Below are 21,974 nucleotides of genomic sequence, written 5' to 3'. Positions count from 1 at the left end.
CTGTTTGTTGTTGTGACGTTCTTACCCCGTGCTCCTACTGGACATCTGTTACAAAGAGCTTTACAGGTCATCGGATTCCTCCTGCAGTATAAATATTCCGATTCTGATGTACGTCAGTGCAAAGATGCCAAATTAACATCTGTGATAATAACAAATCGCGTTACCGGCAGCTGCTTTGATCCACATTGCTCACCGTAGCTTTTGGGCTGTTTGGAATGTACCACTCACTCAGCGTGTGGGGGGGGGGGGGTAGCAACAATATCGCATTAACTTTTACTTTAAAACATTAAAAAAGCAAGATACAACATTATAAAATCACTGTAACTGTTATTATAAAATGATAAACAAATTCGAATTTGGATCGACGGAATATGGTAAAGTTTTCGTTTTAAATTTGTGAAATCATGGCATAGAATCACCCCTGTGGTTGGTAATGGGTTCTCTCTCCGTGAGTCATCGCGGACATATTACTTCCGTGTTCGTTTTCGCTGTGTGAGCTGCTCACAGCGTCTCCTGAACAGAACACACATCGTCAATGTTAATCAACATCTCACGATATTATAAACACAAAGTATTTTTGTTGAAATAGATTTTCTGAGGCACAGTGAGGAACTATTCTGGGTGCATCCTCGGGTCATGGCGAGCACAGCTCCCGCTGAGAACGTGGACCGAGAGTTGACCTGCTCCATCTGCCTGGGCACGTTTGTCTGCCCCTCCACGCTGAGCTGCGGCCACTCGTTCTGCCTCCAGTGCGTGGAGGACGCCTGGAAGGAGACAGACTCCTACTGCTGCCCGCAGTGCTGCAAAACCTTCCCTCTACGACCCGAGCTAACCAGGAACGTGACGATCGCCAACCTCATAGAGCAGCTGCGAGTGACTGAGACCATGGCTGCTGCTGCTGGTGGTGTTGTTGTTTTCTGTGACAACTGCCCAGAAGGCAAGACGCCTGCAGTGAAGACTTGCCTCAAGTGTGAGATGTCCTTCTGCACGGAGCACCTCGCGCCTCACCTGGAGAGAGCGAAGTTGAAGGACCACGTCCTGATTTCACCAGATGAAGAACGCAAGTGCAAGAGGCACAAACAGGAGCTCAAGTTCTACTGCAAGCAAGACTTCAGCATCGTGTGCAAGGACTGCACCATCGCAGGTGACCACATTGGTCATAAGTTCATCACACTGGAGGATGAGCATCAGACACGGAAGGTGAGTCCCGCGTGGGTTGAGTGGGAGCCCATCAGGCGTGAACAATACCATTATCTGAGCCCATAAGAGTGCAACAACGTTTCATTAAATCAAGACCATCAGTTCTTTGGTTTTTTCGGTAAAGTCACGTATAAAAATAAAATAATAAATTAAATAATAGCATACGACGTTTCGATTGCAACACAAGCAATCATCATCAGGTATAATGAAATAGCGACATAGAATATAACCAGAAAACTATAGACAGACATATAAGCAGACAGATATCACCAAGATACATAGAGAGAGCAACCCAGGTACAGAGAGAGGTGATCGTCTCTGTGGGGTGGCCTTAAATAGACAGAGGGGGGCGGAGGCAGAGAGAGGGAGGGGGTAGGGAAAACATTTACATGTCAATGAGTACGAAGGGAGGGGAGTAAGGTAAGCAGGCTTAGAGGGAGACAGAACACACTAAATTAAATAACCTAGCAAAGTATCGAAATGTTATGTAAAACGACACAGAGAGTCGGTCAACACACAATTAACGCATTGCCTGGTCGATTACGTATTTCAAAGATTGCTAAGTTAGAATTTAAGTGTGAAAATTCCAAAGAAAGACAAAACATAAAAAAGAGGAACGGAGACACACAGACAGAGCAGAACCTAAGAACGATACAAAACGAGTGTAGACAGAGAAAATTACACTAAATATACAGGCAGAGAGAGAGAACAAGAAACCCAGAGAGAGAGAAAAAGGTAAACTTGGAACTTCCCCGTAGAAGTGGTTCAATCTTAATTTTGGAGCTTTCGTGACTGCAGGAATTTTTCTTTGGTTTTTTCGGTAAAGTCACGTATAAAAATAAAATAATAAATTAAATAATAGCATACGACGTTTCGATTGCAACACAAGCAATCATCATCAGGTATAATGAAATAGCGACATAGAATATAACCAGAAAACTATAGACAGACATATAAGCAGACAGATATCACCAAGATACATAGAGAGAGCAACCCAGGTACAGAGAGAGGTGATCGTCTCTGTGGGGTGGCCTTAAATAGACAGATGGGGGCGGAGGCAGAGAGAGGGAGGGGGTAGGGAAAACATTTACATGTCAATGAGTACGAAGGGAGGGGAGTAAGGTAAGCAGGCTTAGAGGGAGACAGAACACACTAAATTAAATAACCTAGCAAAGTATCGAAATGTTATGTAAAACGACACAGAGAGTCGGTCAACACACAATTAACGCATTGCCTGGTCGATTACGTATTTCAAAGATTGCTAAGTTAGAATTTAAGTGTGAAAATTCCAAAGAAAGACAAAACATAAAAAAGAGGAACGGAGACACACAGACAGAGCAGAACCTAAGAACGATACAAAACGAGTGTAGACAGAGAAAATTACACTAAATATACAGGCAGAGAGAGAGAACAAGAAACCCAGAGAGAGAGAAAAAGGTAAACTTGGAACTTGCCCGTAGAAGTGGTTCAATCTTAATTTTGGAGCTTTCGTGACTGCAGGAGTTATTCTTTGTTTTTTTCGGTAAAGTCACGTATAAAAATAAAATAATAAATTAAATAATAGCATACGACGTTTCGATTGCAACACAAGCAATCATCATCAGGTATAATGAAATAGCGACATAGAATATAACCAGAAAACTATAGACAGACATATAAGCAGACAGATATCACCAAGATACATAGAGAGAGCAACCCAGGTACAGAGAGAGGTGATCGTCTCTGTGGGGTGGCCTTAAATAGACAGAGGGGGGCGGAGGCAGAGAGAGGGAGGGGGTAGGGAAAACATTTACATGTCAATGAGTACGAAGGGAGGGGAGTAAGGTAAGCAGGCTTAGAGGGAGACAGAACACACTAAATTAAATAACCTAGCAAAGTATCGAAATGTTATGTAAAACGACACAGAGAGTCGGTCAACACACAATTAACGCATTGCCTGGTCGATTACGTATTTCAAAGATTGCTAAGTTAGAATTTAAGTGTGAAAATTCCAAAGAAAGACAAAACATAAAAAAGAGGAACGGAGACACACAGACAGAGCAGAACCTAAGAACGATACAAAACGAGTGTAGACAGAGAAAATTACACTAAATATACAGGCAGAGAGAGAGAACAAGAAACCCAGAGAGAGAGAAAAAGGTAAACTTGGAACTTGCCCGTAGAAGTGGTTCAATCTTAATTTTGGAGCTTTCGTGACTGCAGGAGTTATTCTTTGGTTTTTTCGGTAAAGTCACGTATAAAAATAAAATAATAAATTAAATAATAGCATACGACGTTTCGATTGCAACACAAGCAATCATCATCAGGTATAATGAAATAGCGACATAGAATATAACCAGAAAACTATAGACAGACATATAAGCAGACAGATATCACCAAGATACATAGAGAGAGCAACCCAGGTACAGAGAGAGGTGATCGTCTCTGTGGGGTGGCCTTAAATAGACAGAGGGGGGCGGAGGCAGAGAGAGGGAGGGGGTAGGGAAAACATTTACATGTCAATGAGTACGAAGGGAGGGGAGTAAGGTAAGCAGGCTTAGAGGGAGACAGAACACACTAAATTAAATAACCTAGCAAAGTATCGAAATGTTATGTAAAACGACACAGAGAGTCGGTCAACACACAATTAACGCATTGCCTGGTCGATTACGTATTTCAAAGATTGCTAAGTTAGAATTTAAGTGTGAAAATTCCAAAGAAAGACAAAACATAAAAAAGAGGAACGGAGACACACAGACAGAGCAGAACCTAAGAACGATACAAAACGAGTGTAGACAGAGAAAATTACACTAAATATACAGGCAGAGAGAGAGAACAAGAAACCCAGAGAGAGAGAAAAAGGTAAACTTGGAACTTCCCCGTAGAAGTGGTTCAATCTTAATTTTGGAGCTTTCGTGACTGCAGGAATTATTCTTTGGTTTTTTCGGTAAAGTCACGTATAAAAATAAATTAATAAATTAAATAATAGCATACGACGTTTCGATTGCAACACAAGCAATCATCATCAGGTATAATGAAATAGCGACATAGAATATAACCAGAAAACTATAGACAGACATATAAGCAGACAGATATCACCAAGATACATAGAGAGAGCAACCCAGGTACAGAGAGAGGTGATCGTCTCTGTGGGGTGGCCTTAAATAGACAGAGGGGGGCGGAGGCAGAGAGAGGGAGGGGGTAGGGAAAACATTTACATGTCAATGAGTACGAAGGGAGGGGAGTAAGGTAAGCAGGCTTAGAGGGAGACAGAACACACTAAATTAAATAACCTAGCAAAGTATCGAAATGTTATGTAAAACGACACAGAGAGTCGGTCAACACACAATTAACGCATTGCCTGGTCGATTACGTATTTCAAAGATTGCTAAGTTAGAATTTAAGTGTGAAAATTCCAAAGAAAGACAAAACATAAAAAAGAGGAACGGAGACACACAGACAGAGCAGAACCTAAGAACGATACAAAACGAGTGTAGACAGAGAAAATTACACTAAATATACAGGCAGAGAGAGAGAACAAGAAACCCAGAGAGAGAGAAAAAGGTAAACTTGGAACTTCCCCGTAGAAGTGGTTCAATCTTAATTTTGGAGCTTTCGTGACTGCAGGAATTATTCTTTGGTTTTTTCGGTAAAGTCACGTATAAAAATAAAATAATAAATTAAATAATAGCATACGACGTTTCGATTGCAACACAAGCAATCATCATCAGGTATAATGAAATAGCGACATAGAATATAACCAGAAAACTATAGACAGACATATAAGCAGACAGATATCACCAAGATACATAGAGAGGGCAACCCAGGTACAGAGAGAGGTGATCGTCTCTGTGGGGTGGCCTTAAATAGACAGAGGGGGGTGGAGGCAGAGAGAGGGAGGGGGTAGGGAAAACATTTACATGTCAATGAGTACGAAGGGAGGGGAGTAAGGTAAGCAGGCTTAGAGGGAGACAGAACACACTAAATTAAATAACCTAGCAAAGTATCGAAATGTTATGTAAAACGACACAGAGAGTCGGTCAACACACAATTAACGCATTGCCTGGTCGATTACGTATTTCAAAGATTGCTAAGTTAGAATTTAAGTGTGAAAATTCCAAAGAAAGACAAAACATAAAAAAGAGGAACGGAGACACACAGACAGAGCAGAACCTAAGAACGATACAAAACGAGTGTAGACAGAGAAAATTACACTAAATATACAGGCAGAGAGAGAGAACAAGAAACCCAGAGAGAGAGAAAAAGGTAAGGTTCTGCTCTGTCTGTGTGTCTCCGTTCCTCTTTTTTATGTTTTGTCTTTCTTTGGAATTTTCACACTTAAATTCTAACTTAGCAATCTTTGAAATACGTAATCGACCAGGCAATGCGTTAATTGTGTGTTGACCGACTCTCTGTGTCGTTTTACATAACATTTCGATACTTTGCTAGGTTATTTAATTTAGTGTGTTCTGTCTCCCTCTAAGCCTGCTTACCTTACTCCCCTCCCTTCGTACTCATTGACATGTAAATGTTTTCCCTACCCCCTCCCTCTCTCTGCCTCCGCCCCCCTCTGTCTATTTAAGGCCACCCCACAGAGACGATCACCTCTCTCTGTACCTGGGTTGCTCTCTCTATGTATCTTGGTGATATCTGTCTGCTTATATGTCTGTCTATAGTTTTCTGGTTATATTCTATGTCGCTATTTCATTATACCTGATGATGATTGCTTGTGTTGCAATCGAAACGTCGTATGCTATTATTTAATTTATTATTTTATTTTTATACGTGACTTTACCGAAAAAACCAAAGAATAACTCCTGCAGTCACGAAAGCTCCAAAATTAAGATTGAACCACTTCTACGGGGAAGTTCCAAGTTTACCTTTTTCTCTCTCTCTGGGTTTCTTGTTCTCTCTCTCTGCCTGTATATTTAGTGTAATTTTCTCTGTCTACACTCGTTTTGTATCGTTCTTAGGTTCTGCTCTGTCTGTGTGTCTCCGTTCCTCTTTTTTATGTTTTGTCTTTCTTTGGAATTTTCACACTTAAATTCTAACTTAGCAATCTTTGAAATACGTAATCGACCAGGCAATGCGTTAATTGTGTGTTGACCGACTCTCTGTGTCGTTTTACATAACATTTCGATACTTTGCTAGGTTATTTAATTTAGTGTGTTCTGTCTCCCTCTAAGCCTGCTTACCTTACTCCCCTCCCTTCGTACTCATTGACATGTAAATGTTTTCCCTACCCCCTCCCTCTCTCTGCCTCCGCCCCCCTCTGTCTATTTAAGGCCACCCCACAGAGACGATCACCTCTCTCTGTACCTGGGTTGCTCTCTCTATGTATCTTGGTGATATCTGTCTGCTTATATGTCTGTCTATAGTTTTCTGGTTATATTCTATGTCGCTATTTCATTATACCTGATGATGATTGCTTGTGTTGCAATCGAAACGTCGTATGCTATTATTTAATTTATTATTTTATTTTTATACGTGACTTTACCGAAAAAACCAAAGAATAATTCCTGCAGTCACGAAAGCTCCAAAATTAAGATTAAGACCATCAGTATGGGATGATTCTCTCTACACGCTCTTTTCTTTCAAGCTGACTTCCTTGGACTCTTTTCTGGTGGGGGGGAGTTATAAAACCATCACTGTGGAGGGCTCCATGTGGAGTAGAGTTGAGAGGGAGCTCCTCTGGTGGCTTCATCTCTTGCAGAGTGAAGTCGGAGAGGAGACGCAAGTTGTGGAAGAGATGAAGAGGGAGACGGAGGCGTCCGTTGGATGGATGGAGGCCACTCGCAAAGACGTGCAGGTACCACGTGTGGGCTCTGTGACCCCGTGACCTCCACCCTACATGGAGTCTGTGACCTTCGCTGTGAGGATAACTCCGCAGTTTCAATTGAACTCTGTTAGTCTTGTTTCAATGTGTATTAACTGTGCAGGATATTGCATTATTATGCCTATGGGTGCTTTAAATGTAAATTTTGAAAAATGCAAAGTTTATGTACCAAAGAAAGTTCATATCTCGCGAAACTGCAAAGCATATCGGAGGATAACTCGAGTTACTAACTATGGGTGAGATCAAATAACACAGTATGGAGCAACGACTATATTGAATTATGAACTATAAATTAAACGAGTGAAGATGACGATGAAATACGACAGGACATCAGCTGTTAAATGCTTTGAATAAACACAAGAGATGGGACTTCAAGGGAGTACAGGGAATGTAGGAAAACAGTTTTGCTCTCATAAAACGCACCCAACTCGAAAGCAAACACAACATATAGTCAATGATTACTTAAAACTTTTAAATAAAATTTGCACGAATCGTGATGCATTCTTTTGGTGGCATACATTTTATTTGTAAGATAATTAAGTAATTGCGTACATTAAAATAATACTGTCTTCAAAATATATTGCTATGACCCTGTGTGTGTTGTCGCATGCATACGTATCCATTGTAACGCAAATCCTGCTGTTAAACAGGACATCAATTCAGCTGGTGATATTCATAATTTACACAAAATAACCACGTTGTGGAGTACATAAGTACAGGGGGTTCCCGATATACGTCGCCTCGATATATGTTGTTTTGCTCTCACGTCACTGACTGCGAGGCACCTAACGTTAAATGTCTCTGTACACAATTCGTTGTACTGTACAACTAGTATTTTGCACTGGTCCCGCTGTTTTTTCAGTCCCATTGTTTTCTCTTCACGTTATGCGTAGTGGGTCCTCTTTGTAATCAGCGTGGACTTTCTCTAAAAAAAATTGTTGCAACCCTTCAACAATCAGAAGCAAATCTTGACTTAGAGCTTTCATGACTGCAGGAATTAATATTTTTTGGGTCTTTCGGTAAAGTCACATAGATGGGTTAAAAAAAATAAACTTTAAGTCAAGATTTAACCGCCTCTACGGGGAGGGTTTCCACACAACTATAAGATCTTTTAACAAACTTCGAGACAAGAAGTCTCATCTGATCGAGTCGCTCACATTTCTGAAGAAATGCTGCGACACTAAGGTAATACCGAGCTCCTTTACATTGACATCTGCTGCTGTCACATCTCCTAATGCTAAACGGATCTTGTTCAGGGCAGGCTGGCCTTGATCTCAGAGAGAATAAGATTACTCTGATTTGAACTAGATCTTTTGGACAAGACTCTCTTGAATCTTGATTTGATGCTTTCGTGACTGCAGGAATCCATACTCTTTGGTTCTTTTGGTAAAGTCATGTAGATAAAAAAAGACGTTTTGATCGCGACGCAAGCGGTCGTCCTCAGGCGAAAATCACACTTAACGTTGACAGAAAACATTTCTACATCTGATTGCGAACATCTAGATAACATGACAGCATCTTCAGCCGCTTCAATGTACGCTAAATGCAACGATAACCTGATTTCCAAGTTCAACCTCCTTTCCAAGAAGAAGCTAGATCCACACGTTAAAAAGTTAAACGTTGACAAGATTGTTCTCAGAGTAATAGTCTAATTTCCGACAGCCTAAAATCGGTTCTGGCTAAAGGGTTGAATTTCGCAGTCACCCATAACACATCCCAGTGAATGATATTATTTCCCAGGTTGATGTAGCGCTTAAGGGTTTGAGATACATTACTGCAAACGTGGCAAGATCGGCAATCGCTGCAATCCTCAAAAACGCTAAGATACCTATCAGCAACATCAGTAAGGATGAGCGTTTTGAGCTTTCTCAATTAAAAAGAGGGATGACATTGCTATCTTCTCAGCCGACAAAACAAAGATACTACATCGAAACTAACGTGCAAATCTCCTGGAGATAGTGAGATGTCCTTAATTAACAATACCAAGTGAGCTGAGTTAAGTACGGTTGAGGTGGTCTTACCAGTGAATGGCTGTAAGGTCTCCGACAGAAATCGGGCAAGTTTTAATTTGTATTATTTAATTGTTCTATCTACGTGACTTTACCGAAAGACCCAAAGAATATAACATTAGTCTGTTTAGTCATTCATTAGTGGCTGATATGTAAGCAGCATCACCATAGTCAAACAGTGGTACAATGATCGCTTTACAATTTTCAGGTGTAATCTAATGTTTAATCAGGTGTAATCTAATGTTTAAATATATAAATAAATGTTTTAATGATTTTCATTATGATGTGATCAAGATGGGTTTGAAATATAATTTGAAATCAATATTGTAAACCTCTAAGTATTTGAAGCAATTCGTCTGTTCAGTGTTGCTGTTTTTGATATCTGTATTAAGAGAATGAAACTGGAATTTATTTTGAAGAAAAGACCATGATCTTCAATATTTAGGATTTAGGAGTTATTTTCGTAATGCCAATTGATGTTGAATTAAATGGAAATCGTGTTGGTAATTCTGTGACTTCGTTTGGAGATTTATTCCATACTAACATGACAGTCTTCTTGGTTCTTTTGGTAAAGTCACGTAGAAGGGAAATAATAAAATAATAAAAATAAAACATTAAATAATTCTCACGACGTTTCGGCCACAACGCAAGCAGCCGTCCTCAGGTAAAGAACAGGTCTGTCGGAAAGACAGCGTCCTCAGGTGAAGAACAGGTCTGACTTTACCGAAAAAACCTAAGAATAAGGAAAAACTTAGAAAAAACTTTCAGTGATATTCGGAGTCTGTAAGCGCAGAAATCAACACTTAGCGACACAGAGCCGTTGCCTCAACAAAACTCGACACTTGCCTGGTTACAGCTGCCCCCGGAGTGTGCGTTGCAAGACTGACTTGTATTATTTTGGGTGCTGTTTTTATCGAATTTCTAGCTCGTGTGGTTAATTACCTAGGACATATTATAGCCCAACGTTCTCCCATCTTTGCATGCATGGTGCGTCCATTGGGTCAGCCTGAGTTCATGTCTGGTTCTGGCTCTGCAGACATCCTGGCACCTGATCGATCCCGACCGAGGTTATCCCACAATTTATGTGGGCACAGATCCACTTAATTGCCCCAAGGTGTGGTGTGTGTCTGTAACCTTATTTATTGTGAAACGGCCTTCCTTCCTCTTTTGGTCTGCTCATCTTAAAATGGATTCCTGTTGCAGCATGCAATGACAGCCACCGTGAAGACAAAGGTTGGGCGGGCTCTGGTTATATCCCTGGAATACATATTATTTTGGTCGTGGAGAATTTACACAATTTGCATTATGTATATTTTATGAATAATCCTTTGGTTCAATACTTCAATACAAACTTCCATAATTTATTATCAAGTTTATTTGCTTAACCCAGATCTCATGACAAGTATGTATTGACTAGCTTGTTTGCCCGTACTCGGACAGAAGCTGTAATATTTATGAAAAAATTGGGCAGAGTATAATTGTATCTTGTGTACATTTATTGTCAGTGAATCTTGCACGAAAGTATGTCATCAAACACTTCACTGCATTTCACTGTAGCACTGTATTAATGGCAGTGATTCTTGCACAAAACTGTCATAAAACACCTCACTTTGTCACTGTAGCACTGTATATAATGAACCTTAAATTTGTTCAAATTCACTGCTCTGAAACTTAATTATCTTCTGTTTTCGGTCGCTGGGGTTGAAATAAAGTGGAATTCGATACAATATCTGGAAAATCACCGAGAAATGTCTATTTTACCGTAATGTAGAAACATAAATTAGACTTACCGTTCGTTTCAAGTGCAGAAGAAATAAATAAAGACACCAAATCCACTTTGTTGCTGTGTAGAATAATGTATTAGATTCACTTTCAATAAAGAAACGTCAAACTTAAAGCGAATATATGCGACAAAAAAAATTTCAGCTCGACTATCTTCAGCGTGAGTGTAAAAATGCATCCGCTCATGAATACTAATGACCGGGGGGGGGGATGGGTGCGGCATGTGGAGTGACGTCACGCGCGTTACACACACATCCTTGCCTCATTATAGTAGTAATAGGTGGAGTTTAATAACACATGCAACTAGTCGTATTCAAAAAACCCTGACTGTGCTGTATTATAATGTAACAATACATCCAATCACGAAAGTTAACGTTTAATATCATGATGTTTAAGAATATTCATATGCAGTGGTTGGCATTTGAACGTTTCAACTTTCCAGGCACCAGGGTTTGTTAATTCAGAGAGTGAAATGGCAAGGGACATTCTTGTCTCTTTGCCCTGTATTTGCCCTCGGGTGGAAACGAGTTTACGGTGTTTTGCCAAGGGTCCTTCCTTGCATAAATGTATCTCTCAAAAATGTCCGTGGGTCACTCCTTGCCTATGCAGGAGTTGTTCCTCTATAGCCTGTCATGAACGTGTTCCTCCTTTGCTGCATGAGTTAGGTCAATTCCTGGGAAGCAAATATACTCCGGCTTCAAGGCCCTCCTCAGGTTTGGTTATTCTCATCATATCCATCTGATCAATATCTCTTGTTTCTTTTTACCCGCTTCTCATTCTATTGCTGGTTTGGCTTCGTCATCTGGTTTTCCCGACTGTCGGCATGCAGGCGAACCATATAATATATATATCTCCAAGGAGCCATGCCATTAAAATAGACAATATCACACTGAATTATTTTTTTTGGAAAAGGCATATATACAACAATGGTGAACAGCAAAGGCTTTTGACAATTCGAGGAATAATGCAAAGCAGTAGTGGCCTTTATGCAGGTTACTGAATAGAAAATGTAATACAGTAAAACATTGGATTGCGAGTAACTTGGTCTGCGAGTGTTTTGCAAGACGAGCAAATTTTTTTAATATTAATTTAATAAACGAGCGAGGTCTTGCAATACGAGCAGTACGTGTATACACTTTGTCTGCCGAGCGTCACATGATCACAACTGACATACGAGTTCTTTGATATACGAGTGCTTTGGATTACAAACACGTTTCCGGAACGAATTATGCTCGCAATCCAAGGTTTTACTGTACATACACAATTGCGGAGGTGGTGCAGTAATTGTCTTTAAAACCAGACAGTTTCCTGTGAAGGAGAGTGTGAGCTTTTAAGTCGCAGTCTATTTGTGATTTAAGTATTTTTTTCGAATATTTTATTAACTAGGGTCTTCTTTGGAGCCATGTTATACACTGGACGAGTTAAGAGCGGATTTCCACTCTCGCGGAAATGTACCATTGGTAAATGAGAAGCTTAAAATGTGTTAGAGGTTTATAAATGAGATCTGCCACCACCGCAATTACAAATGCAGGCAACTCCTCTTCTCCCGTGGATGATGCCTTAATTGATGCTCGCTTATCCAATACATCCAGTTCAGATATGGGACTAAACGATAAATATGGACGATGGCTTTCACGACGAAATTTTAGGATTGATGTACGAAGAGGAAGAAGTGAGTTATGTGAACAGTGGTGAGTTAGGATACATTTTACTCTGATGTGTTTTGTCAAAGATATAGTTCCTGCTGATCCAAAATGAGATTTTAATCCATCGACAATGTCTTGTTTTGTGAACAGTTATTTGCAATCCAATGAGTTTATTTGCAAGAATATTTAGCTTTCCTATAGTTTGGTGGTGGTAAGAACATTTTGCGTTTATTGCTTGGTGAGTATACCTATATGCTTATTGTTTTAGAGTTAATCTAATTAGAAAGGGTTTTTTTAGATGTTTTTTCTTTATTCCAGACAATTTCTCTAGTTTTCATTAATTTTGAAATATAAGGATCAAACCAAGGTTGTTTTCAAATCAAGTTGGTATGATCATTAATAAAAATTATGATAATCACGGCTAATGGAGAACGTTATTTTATCTCATATTTATAGAGTATGTTATCTCAAGGTGCTTTATATATTTTAAAACGCGGTAATAAAAATAAAGTTCGAGGACACGGGCATGTACCGGCCAAGAAATCCGTGACCGTAACAGAGAGCACATAGGGGTCACAAAAGGGCAGGGGAGGGATGAGAAGGATTGGAGGAGCGAGGGGAGTTGAAGGGAATGGGTGAGCTTTCAGAAACGAATGAAGGGAGGTTAAGGAGGGAGACTGCTTAATGTGCAGGGGAATGGGGGAATCATGAGAATCCGCGTGTCTTGACAGGGATCTATGACTAGGTTGAAGGAACGAATCAAAGCCGAGTTCACCCGTCTGAGAACGGCACTCGATGAGGACGAGAGGACGGCTTTACATCGCGCGGAACTGAAGGAGAAGGAGCTGCTGTCCCAGATCGACAAGAACATCGCTCATTACAAGCACGAGATCAGCGAGCTGCAGGACGCTGCCACGCGCCTGCACACTCTGATGGATGAGAGGGACTCGCTCACGTTCCTGAAGGTAGACCACTCGCAAAGCCAGGGCGAGTGCCCCAGTTTGACAGAGCCCTCAGCAGTAGAGAGGCTTCTGGCCCTAGGGTTTAGATGCTCGGAACTTGAGAACACAGCTTCAATAACAATAATAATTTCACTTAACCACGATAGTGGCTGCATTTGAAATCCCAGTATCTTCTCATTTACTTATGTTTCTTATCGCATTTCCTGCAGATAATTTCACATATTACCATGAAGATAACATTCAGATGAAGTTCAATTCTAAATACCTGATGTTATACTATTTAATCGACGATTTTACAAACAGTTTCTCTGTTTCTATCAGGTATTCGATATCCACTCTCAAGCACCTTTAATGTACGGACATGAATTGCCTCTGCAGAAATAGACATTGAATATAATTTTTAGAGGATGTCTCAAGCCACGGGAAATGAGCACTGCCAAAGGCTGAAGGGAACTCCAACCCTGGCTGAAGGGTTGAGATGCTCAGGTCTTGAGAAGAGTGCTTCACTTATTAACCAAGGATACAGATTGGGCTTTCACGGGGTCATTAGCCAAGACGTGGGATTCAGATTCCGGTCATGGGACTCGCAGAGAGAACTCGAGCGATCCCTTGGGAGTGAATGGAGGCAGCATCACAGTGACGTATCTCTCTTTCTCCCACAGGGGCACCTGGAGGAGACACGCAGGTACAGATCCTCAACTATCACAGAGCAGCACCACGAGGCGGTGCAGTGTGGGAGCCTTGAGCTGTGTGTTTGCTTGTACAGTGATTTTAATCACCGTTGTGATTGTAGTTTACTTGGATAGTGATTTGAATCCCTATTGCATAAATTAAAGATAACGTCAGGTGGTTTTGATGTAACCGTACGTTTGAATAACTTTCAACGATACTATTCTAGCTCATTTCTTTAGAACTGTTTTGTTTAGTTTGTCATTCCCCTCACCTTTGATTAGTATGGTTGGCTACGTTCGATGCGTAAGATGCTAAATATACACACATACATATTTATGTGATGATGCTCTTTGTGATAATATGGACCATTTGCTCTGTGTGCTAGTGCTGTCTGTGATTATCTGTATGTGGAACATCAGCTGTTTATATTGAGCCAGTGTTACAAACAGTGATGCGTGTGACCATGCTAATGTTGTGTAGAGTACTGCATATTGCACAAGGGCTATGTATGGAGCATGAACTGTGTGTTACATAGGTTCCATTTAATGGTGCTGCATTTTAAACGTTGTCTGCATGTGTAGATGCTCTGCGTGTGAGTGGTGATGCTGCGTGGGAGTTGTGATGCTGCATGTGTGCGGTGAAGCTTTGTGTGTGTGTGGTGATGCTGCGTGTGTGCGGTGAACCTTTGTGTGTGTGTGTGTGTGGTGAAGCTTTGTATGTGTGTGGTGATGCTGGGTAATGCTGATTTAACACGTAGGCTTTCGCGGCCAGTATTGTTCATAATAAAGGTTTTTCGGTGAGATCGCGTTATTTATAAATGTGTCGCAACCCTCCACCACCCGACACGGCCAATCAGTAAAAAATGTGTCACATTGACAAAAGACAAATTAGATTTTAGCCCACCGGTGTGTTAAAGAGTGGATCCACAACATTTACAATTTGAGTGAAGCCATCCACCTGCTTCCAATCTTAAATCGTGCAGGATGACGTCATCATTGTTGAACCCCATCGGGTGGTCGAGGGTTGCAACACAGTTATAAATAACTCGATCTAACACAAAAAACCTTTATTATGAGTGATGCTGATTGTTTTTTGCTAATCGTTGTCACAGGGGAAAGGTTCCTAAGAAGTCTCTGCCCCCGGCTCCTACTCCACTGGACACCTCCACGATCCGCTCCCTTGAGAGAGTCATGCACAGACTGCTCCCTCTCGTCTGTGAGTTCATCACTCCTGCCCCAGTGTGGAGGGGAGACCTGGGATATTGAAACAACTGATTCCAGATACTCGGGTTCTCGGTTCAATCCCCAGTTTTAACTCCTACCCAATGTACTCATGTGCTGTGAGTCTAGCCTTAGCTTAGTCTCCAATCGTTGTACAACAAACACAACCCTCCATTACTAATAGCACTCTCACCCAGAAGCGAGGGCATCAATGTCCGTGTCCAATCATGATGCATATGACGCAGTGTTAATGCCTGAGACTCGCAGAAGCAGAATAAGTCGTTTCGGAATGTCAGGATTCATTATTCCTACACGAGGCTGTTACATTCAGGCTCAAGCAACTTTTATAAGTCGGAGGGTTCAGGTGATAATTTGTATCACTCTGCACACCATAAGATACGTTACAGTTACACAGGTAGTATATTATACTCTTTGGTTCTTTCGGTAAAGTCACGTAAGTCGAACTAAAATAAATCACGACGTTGCATCCATCATCAGGCGAAAAATGGTGAGAAAGCTGCTACTTGCAAGGGGTTATATAAGTTTCAGAAGGATTAGCAAGTCAAAGTTAAAGATAATAGAATGTTAAAGTTAATAAGAGATTAGCAAATTAATGTCATGTCTATGTATGACAAAATTAGCCATGTCGGCAGCTGCCTGTCGATGTGTAACAAAAAACAGCCATGTTGGTGGCAGCATGTCTATGTTTCAAAGTTAATGAGAATAGCATGTTAAATTTAATGAGATATTCGCAAGTTAATGTCAGTCTATGTGTAACCAAAGAGTATGGATTCCTGCAGTCACAAAAACTTCAAATCAAGGTAGCATATTATCTGGATGTTAATGTATAGCACACACCAGTGACGTGCGGTGAGGTCAATGGCTGGGGAGGCACTGGCTAGTGTCAGAGCCAGATTCACACGCTGAGGGGGGCGTGTTAGACACGTCCCACTCAGTGAGGCAGATGTGATAGCTGCCTCCCCTGGTGCTTTTTCATTGCAGTTTCATGACGAGACCAGCGAGCCTAAATATATTTATACACGTGTAGTGCTGTACTTTACACGGACAACTTCTTGCTTTTCTGTCTCGATTTATTCAATCATTATTGCTTGAGGCTGCTCTATCCCTTCTCAGGCACCTCAAGCATTATTGGGATGCGGTGTTAATACCCGAAGCTCACAGAGCCGCACTGGGCTATCACTGTGGCTGACCATGTGTATCACTGTACATACATACAGATACATTACTATTGCCCATGTTTTGTAATACCTCTACATTAACATACAGCACACACACGAGTGTAAAGGAGTATTACATGAGCTCTATTAACACTACACGTGTTTTATTATTGAATGAGGATGTTGTTGCTATTCTGTGTGTGAGAGTTTTACACAGAGACACTGGCTGAGATTTTGAGGATTCATTATTAGTACTTGAGGCTGCGATATCCAGACTCAAACACAGCTAGGATTCATAGGCTTAAGTGGTAATGCCTAAAGCTCTCAGAATTGAAGGCACCTTTAGGATTCTGTGTTAATATTCAGATTTTTATCAGACAGCCAGCCAAGTGCTTGACCTTGGTTGACTGTGTAAATCACTATGTAGACAAAAAGGGAAATCACTATAAAACATGTATCAATATTCCTACACGTTAAAATATAGCTCATTCGCACAAATGAGTGTAAATCACTTACATTGGCACTATTAACACTACACGTGTGTATGATTGAGTGAGGATGCTATTGCTGTTCTGTGTGTGAGTTGGACACACACACCCGCTATGGCTAAAATATGTTTAGGTTTCAGTATTAGTACTTGAGGCTGCAAGATCCAGACACCTTGAAGATTCTTAGGATTCAGTGTTATAGCCTGAAGCTCTCAGAATCAAAGGAAAGTTTCGGTTTTATTAGACAGCCAGACCAAGGCACAAGCCGAGTTGCCCGTGTAAATCACTCCACAGGCAACAACAAGTTACAAAAGAACACGTACATAATCGATACGTTGATATAGACAGATCCCTCCTATTGCCTTAACACAAACTGTTGGGGCAAGTGCTGTGAGCGAGCTCCTATGAAGGACGGCATGGCACACAGTGGCGAAATCGTGCAGCCCTAGCGCGCAGAGCACCTCGCAAAGCCCCACAGGGGCTCGGCCTGCGGGGCCACGTGGCGGGGCAGCAGATGGCGGGGCAGACAAACGCACAGCTGTACTGTACTTCTGTGCTCTCGCCAGCTGTGCCAGATACCTTCGCCAACGCGCGGTGACCGGCGTGGTGAAGTATGGTCAAATATCCCCCGTGACCCGCACGGTGTAGGGAGGCCCTCATCCAGCAGTGGATTGACAAAGCGCCCGTTACATGTCATCACACCGATAGCTACGCATTACAACGTTGTATAACAAAGCTCATTATGAAATGCTCTATTGTAGTGTACGTGCGTGTTAGTGCACGAGTGCTGTTGTTCTAGTGATGCTGTTGTTACACGGCTACTGTGATTATCGTTACTGCAGACGGATGCTCACCGACTCTAGACCCAAACTCGGCCTGCAACTACCTCCAGATTTCCTCGGACCTCAGGACGGTGACGCTGACCACTGTCTCCCAGGGTCGCCCCGATCACCCACACCGCTTTGATGGCTATGCACAAGCCCTGTGCTCCGAGAGCTTCTCGTCGGGTCAGCACTACTGGGAGGTGAACGTGGGGGGTGCGGCGGAGAGCTGTAAGGTTGGAGTCGCGTACGGGACGATCGCACGGAAAGGGGGTGGTGACGAGTGCAGCCTCGGACAGAACGACTCATCCTGGGTTTTACGTAAAGATAACAACAGCTGCTCAGTGTGTCATGGTGGTGTAGAGACCTCAGTGCCGGTGAGGGATCCTCCCCGGAGAGTCGGGTGTCACCTGCACTGGGAGGCGGGGCTGCTGTCGTTTTACCGCGCCGACTCCATGGAGCTGCTGCACTCCGTCCACCACTCGTTTAGTCAACCGCTCTACCCCGCACTGTGTGTGTATGGTGTTAATGGTAGCTCAGTGAGGATTTTGGATCTGAGTCGTGCGTGCTGAGAGCACGGAGTGTGAGCAGCGCAGAGAAACGGGCACAACGCACAGACTCATGCACACAAAGACACAGATCCCCCGTGTAGCCTTAACAGGCTGCAGGGGTAAGGGCTGGTACAGAGCACCTATGAAGGCCAGCACGGCACACAGGAGGTTGGGGGGCCAACACCATGCCCAGCCGCCTTTGTCTTCCCAGTGTTGACGTTTGCACACCGCACCAGTGAATCATGTGAGGCTGAGTCGACCTAGGGGATGCCCATGACCGGTTTACAAACACCATTGATAGCGATTATTTGAATCGGTCTTGGGTCTCGCCTAGGTCGGCTCAGCCTCAAATGAGAACCTGCTGCGGTGTGTAAACATTATTCCTGGGAATACAAAGGCGGGTCTCTCACAGACTGGCTTTCATAGGTGAAACTCACTAACAGCACTTAACTCAACATTATTTGAAAGCTATGGGGGGGATCTTTGTCTTCGGGTAAGTGGGTTGGTGTGTAAGCCTTTGTGTGTCTTTGTTATTGTGTTTGTGTCTTTGTTACTGTGTCTTTGCCTGTCTTTGTGTGCGTGTCTTTGTTATTGTGTTTGTGTCTTTGTTACTGTGTCCGTGCGTGTCTTTGTCTTTGTGTGTCTTTGTTACTGTGTCTGTGCGTATCATATAATTGCTATCAATGATGTTTGTAAACCGGTCATGGGCCTCCCCTAGGTCGACTCAGCCTCAAATGACTACCTGGTGCGATGAGTAAACATTACCCCTGAAGATACAAAGGCGGGTCTCTCCCAGGCTGGCCTTCATAGGTGAAACTCACTAACAGCACTTAACTCAACAGTATTTTAAAGCTATACGGGGGATCTTTGTCTAAGTGGGTTGGGGTGTATGCCTTTGTGTGTTTTTGTTATTGTGTTTGTGTCTGTTACTGTGTCTGTGCGTGCCTTTGTGTTTGTGTATTTCTGGGCGTGGTGCTGCCTACCCACTCCCTCGTGTCACAGTGCCGGCCTTCATAGTTGCTACTCGCTACGAACAGGACTTGCCCCAACAGTCTGTTAAGGCTACACGGGGGATCTTTGTCTTTAGTGTATAGAGGGGCATGTGCGTAGTGTGGGGTGGAGCGGTGGTGCAGTGGTTAGCGCACTGGTGGGGGAGGGCGGGGGGAGCCAAGCTTCTCTCTGACGTCATCGTCCCTCGCACCGCGCGCCGCGTGGCGCTCAACGCCGAGATGGCGGAGCTCCACCGCGGGCGTGCTGGGAACACGCGTCACGTGACGCTGCGGGGTGACGCGCGCCGTCCCCCTCGCGGTCACTCGCTCGTTGGGCGATAAACCCGGGGTGGGAATGGGATGGCATCACTCGGGGGGACTACTCGTGGTGTGTGCCGAGCGTCACTGGGATAAAACATTTTTGTTATAACCATGGGGTCGAGGGACTCCTCCATCCACCAAAGTAGGCATAGAGATAGAGAAGCCATTTTAACACATAGTAATAGTAAGAGGGCTTTCGCCACCAATATTTTTCGTGATAAAGGTTTGTTTTGTTTAACGTTTTAATTATCTGCTTTCAGACTGATACTTTGGACATCCAGCCACACCCGACAAAAATTGGAATTGTCTTTTGTCTTTGAAGTCTGTTATGTAATTAAGCCTGATATATATCTAGACTCCTAGAGTGAAGATCTACCTTACACTACAACACAACTAATATTATTTATAATATAGGTTTATGGGTCATATCGCGTTATTTATAAATGTGTTGTAACCCTCCACCACCCGACACGGCCAAACAGTAAAAATATGTGTCACGTTTTCAAAGGACAAAATAATTCACTTCTTTAGCCCACCGGTGTGCTGAAGAGAGGATCAACAGCATTTTAAAATTTGAGTACGACGTTTCGCTGATAATTACAATCAGCTTCATCGGGCAAGAATGGTGAAGCTGTCCTGTTGCTTCCGTTCTTAAATAGAGCAGCATCAGGGTGACGTCTCATTTAATTCAATTCAATCTGGTGCAGTGATTCGAGGCAAGGAGGGGGGGGGGGTATTGTAATTATATAGATTGGTAATCATTCAATTGTTACTCATTGGTATTTGTTTCCCTTATAAGGAATTGTTGTTAAATTGACCAACAACTAATATTGCCTCAACATGCAAACACTATTTGTTATTACAGGGAGAGAGACACTGCAAACTACAAATATACAGCAGCCGTCAGGGTCGGAATCCAACTCACGACCTCCTGCATACCAGTCGAGGGAGTTAACATCTCCTAGCCACCACGGCGCCCCTCCCTAACGTGAGACACCAATCCGGTGTGAACCCAACCTCGAGTCTCAGGCTGTTTAGCAACACGTAGATGATTTTGGACGCATTGATTATATCGTACCAGTTGTGTACTTGTGTGAATGCTAATCTCATTGTGCTCTGGGCTGTGTGTGAGCTTTCTAATTGCTTCATTGCTAGCATCGGTTTGACTTGTTTTGCTTTTTTCATTTTTGTGACCCAGGTCACTCTTGTCAATGAGACTCATCCTGATCTCCTGAGTTCTCACCTCGTTGAACTCAAATTCAACTCGACTCGATCATCATCAGCATCAGCAGAAGTGTCATCTGCAGCAGAATTAGTAACAGCAGCAGAACCTACAGCATCGGCAGCGGTAGCTCCATCATTAGCATCATCATCGTCAGCATCAGGAGTAGTACTAACAGCATCAAAATAATATAAGCATTTTCAGCAGCAACAGAATTATCACCATCAGCAGTAGAAGCAGCGAATGCAGCAGCAATCACTCTTACAGGCGAGACTCATCCTGGTCTCTTGAGTTCTCACCTGGTTAAACAAATTGACTTTAACACGTAGGCTTTCGCGACCAATATTATCAATAATAAAGGTTTCTTGGGTTAGATCTCGTAAATATACATAGACTTGATTGTGTTCTGGGTTACCTGTGAATTGGAATCACATTTTATTGTGGGTCAAGGGTCCATGTGTGTGTGGTGATGAATAAAAACATTAAATCTGAACATCAGTTTACTGTGCTGGGATGTGTGGGCTCATGTGTGGGTGAGTTAACCTCGTCTCTTTGTAGCTGGGCGATGGCAGTTTGACATCGTGATATCAGTGGTGGCTATGCACGTTGTCTGTAATCCCGCACTGTGGAGGCGAGGGTTGGAGGGACCCCTCGAATGTTGTGAAGCCCACTTCCCGAGGGAGCCGAGGAGGTGCCGTTCCCAGGTTGGCTCTGTCAGGAGAACCCCGTACAGCAAAGTGTGGACTAAAATCTTCTGTCCCTTCTGTATGGCATAGAGTGTAGCGCCGTTTCAAGCGCAGGTTTTCTCCGGGTCCTCCAATTTCTTCCCACATTCACTCACACAAACATTCATTGACTAAAGACATCTTAATATATCTAGAGGAGCGCAGAGATTTGGTAATAAGTTTAACACGTAGGCTTTCACGACCTAATATCATCCATAACACATTTTTGGGGGGGTTAGAACACGTAAATATATAAATGATGAAGCTAGTTGTAATTACTGGTGAAACGTCGTACTCAGATTTTAAATGTTGTGGCTTGGCTGTTCAACACACCGGTGTGCTGTACTATTAACAAATTAGCATGTTCTATTCA

General features: G+C 42.6%; 1 protein-coding gene across 1 annotated transcript; it reads left to right on the top strand.

The window, feature by feature from the left end:
• The first annotated feature begins 403 nt into the window (after positions 1–403).
• Positions 404–21,336, top strand: LOC133359564 (E3 ubiquitin/ISG15 ligase TRIM25-like). The gene is made up of 6 exons (XM_061578008.1): positions 404–1,200; positions 6,893–6,988; positions 13,184–13,417; positions 14,077–14,099; positions 15,198–15,301; positions 17,815–21,336. The coding sequence occupies exons 1-6, from the start codon at positions 637–639 to the stop codon at positions 18,363–18,365; spliced, it is 1,572 nt and encodes a 523-aa protein (XP_061433992.1). The 5' UTR covers positions 404–636; the 3' UTR covers positions 18,366–21,336.
• The last annotated feature ends 638 nt before the right edge of the window (positions 21,337–21,974 follow it).

Source organism: Lethenteron reissneri, chromosome 65, assembly GCF_015708825.2.
Source record: "Lethenteron reissneri isolate LAM-NWPU_2019-01 chromosome 65, ASM1570882v1, whole genome shotgun sequence".
In the NCBI taxonomy this organism is placed as follows: Eukaryota; Metazoa; Chordata; class Hyperoartia; order Petromyzontiformes; family Petromyzontidae; genus Lethenteron; species Lethenteron reissneri.
Note: the sequence above shows the minus strand (reverse complement) of the source record. Positions and strands in the feature narration are given on the sequence as shown.

Bases quoted from the DNA above. Each gene is read 5' to 3' on its own strand.
- LOC133359564 (XM_061578008.1), top strand. From the start codon at position 637: ATGGCGAGCACAGCTCCCGCTGAGAACGTGGACCGAGAGTTGACCTGC. The intron at 1,201-6,892 runs GTGAGTCCCGCG...CATCTCTTGCAG, and splicing joins ATGAGCATCAGACACGGAAG to AGTGAAGTCGGAGAGGAGAC. The intron at 14,100-15,197 runs GTACAGATCCTC...TCGTTGTCACAG, and splicing joins CACCTGGAGGAGACACGCAG to GGGAAAGGTTCCTAAGAAGT.